The sequence below is a fragment of the Nanorana parkeri genome, unplaced genomic scaffold (assembly GCF_000935625.1).
Source record: "Nanorana parkeri isolate BGI_ZX_2015 unplaced genomic scaffold, ASM93562v1 scaffold4001, whole genome shotgun sequence".
Lineage (NCBI taxonomy): Eukaryota > Metazoa > Chordata > Amphibia > Anura > Dicroglossidae > Nanorana > Nanorana parkeri.
Genome location: NW_017310268.1, coordinates 19,091 through 20,863, shown reverse-complemented (window position 1 = coordinate 20,863; position 1,773 = coordinate 19,091). Strand labels below are relative to the sequence as shown.

Below are 1,773 nucleotides of genomic sequence, written 5' to 3'. Positions count from 1 at the left end.
TGGCGTTTTTTACTCCCCCCCCCCCCCCGGTGACAGGTATAACCGAGCATGCATGTGCCCCGGGGGCAATACACGGGCGACAGTATTGAAGTCAGAGGATCAGTATGACTCCCCCGGGAGGAGAGCTCAGCCCCCCCCGGATTCCTCTCCGAGGACATGAAATAAGAACTGTCTGTGTGGTCACAGCAGCCAATCACATTCTTCTCTACATCTCCTCCATGGAATCTCTGGACTAAGAAGGCCTGATAGGGGGTCAGTAGCCTCCAGCCACCTAGGGGCCCCCGGGAGGGGCCCCGCATTGTATGACACTGTGTGTCCGTCCCTCAATCCTGTACAGCTTCTCCAGCCAACTATGTGTGTGCCAGCATACGGCCACCCAATACAGACTCCCGGCATGCATGGGACACCCAATACAGACTCCCGGCATGCATCGGCCCCCCAATACAGACTCCCGGCATGCATGGGACACCCAATACAGACTCCCGGCATGCATGGGACACCCAATACAGACTCCCGGCATGCATGGGACACCCAATACAGACTCCCGGCATGCATCGGCCACCCAATACAGACTCCCGGCATGCATCGGACACCCAATACAGACTCCCGGCGTGCATGGCACACTATATACAGACTCCCGGCATACATCGGTGAATTTGCGGTTACTCCCGGCATGCAACGGTGAATTTGCGGTTACTCCCGGCATGCATCGGTGAATTTGTGGTTACTCCCGGCATGCAGCTGTGAATTTGCGGTTACTCCCGGCATGCATCTGTGAATTTGCGGTTACTCCCGGCATGCATCGGTGAATTTGCGGTTACTCCCGGCATGCATCGGTGAATTTGCGGTTACTCCCGGCTTGCATCGGTGAATTTGCGGTTACTCCCGGCATGCATCTGTGAATTTGCGGTTACTCCCGGCATGCATCGGTGAATTTGCGGTTACTCCCGGCATGCATCGGTGAATTTGCGGTTACTCCCGGCATGCATCGGTGAATTTGCGGTTACTCCCGGCATGCAGCGGTGAATTTGCAGTTACTCCCGGCATGCAACGGTGAATTTGCGGTTACTCCCGGCATGCATCGGTGAATTTGCGGTTACTCCCGGCATGCATCTGTGAATTTGCGGTTACTCCCGGCATGCAGCGGTGAATTTGCAGTTACTCCCGGCATGCAGCGGTGAATTTGCAGTTACTCCCGGCATGCAGCGGGCTTGTGGTACCGACCTGGACCATCATGGCGGTCTTGTTGCCTTTGCCCAGCGAGTCCTGCAGCAGGTAGGTGAGCTTGGAGTTGCGGAATGGGACGTGCGGCTGTTTGGCCCTCAGGGCCTGAATCACCTCGCCGAGGGCCAGCAGGGACTTGTTGATGTTCTGCGCCTCCTTCAGCCGCTCGCCCTCTGCACCGGACTTGCACACGCGCTCTGAGCCGGCCAGATCCACCAAATGCAGCTTCCCTGACAAGGAAGGACACCACGGATGAGCCACTCGCATGTAATACTACTGCCGGTACACGCCGGACACTGAGTACCCCTCTACATGTATGTACATGACACGTACTAAGTCCCTGGAGTCCCGTCTATGGACTCGGTGAGGGGTATTGGGTACCCCTAGAACCTGTCCCTGGACTAGGTGAGGGGTATTAGGTACCCGTAGGACCTGGACTCGGTGAGGGGTATTAGGTACCCGTAGAACCTGTCCCTGGACTCGGTGAGGGGTATTAGGTACCCGTAGAACCTGTCCCTGGACTCGGTGAGGGGTATTAGGTACCCGTAG

At 57.0% G+C, this 1,773-nt stretch overlaps 1 protein-coding gene across 1 annotated transcript in view; it reads right to left on the bottom strand.

Annotated features, from left to right (window-relative positions):
* Nucleotides 1–1,773, bottom strand: part of LOC108803664 (kinesin-like protein KIFC3) — a 22,344-nt gene that overhangs the window by 1,662 nt on the left and 18,909 nt on the right. Inside the window, exon 14 of the mRNA XM_018575487.1 lies at nt 1,225–1,454. Within this exon, the coding sequence (XP_018430989.1) occupies nt 1,225–1,454 (230 nt within the window). The remainder of the gene's footprint in view (nt 1–1,224; nt 1,455–1,773) is intronic.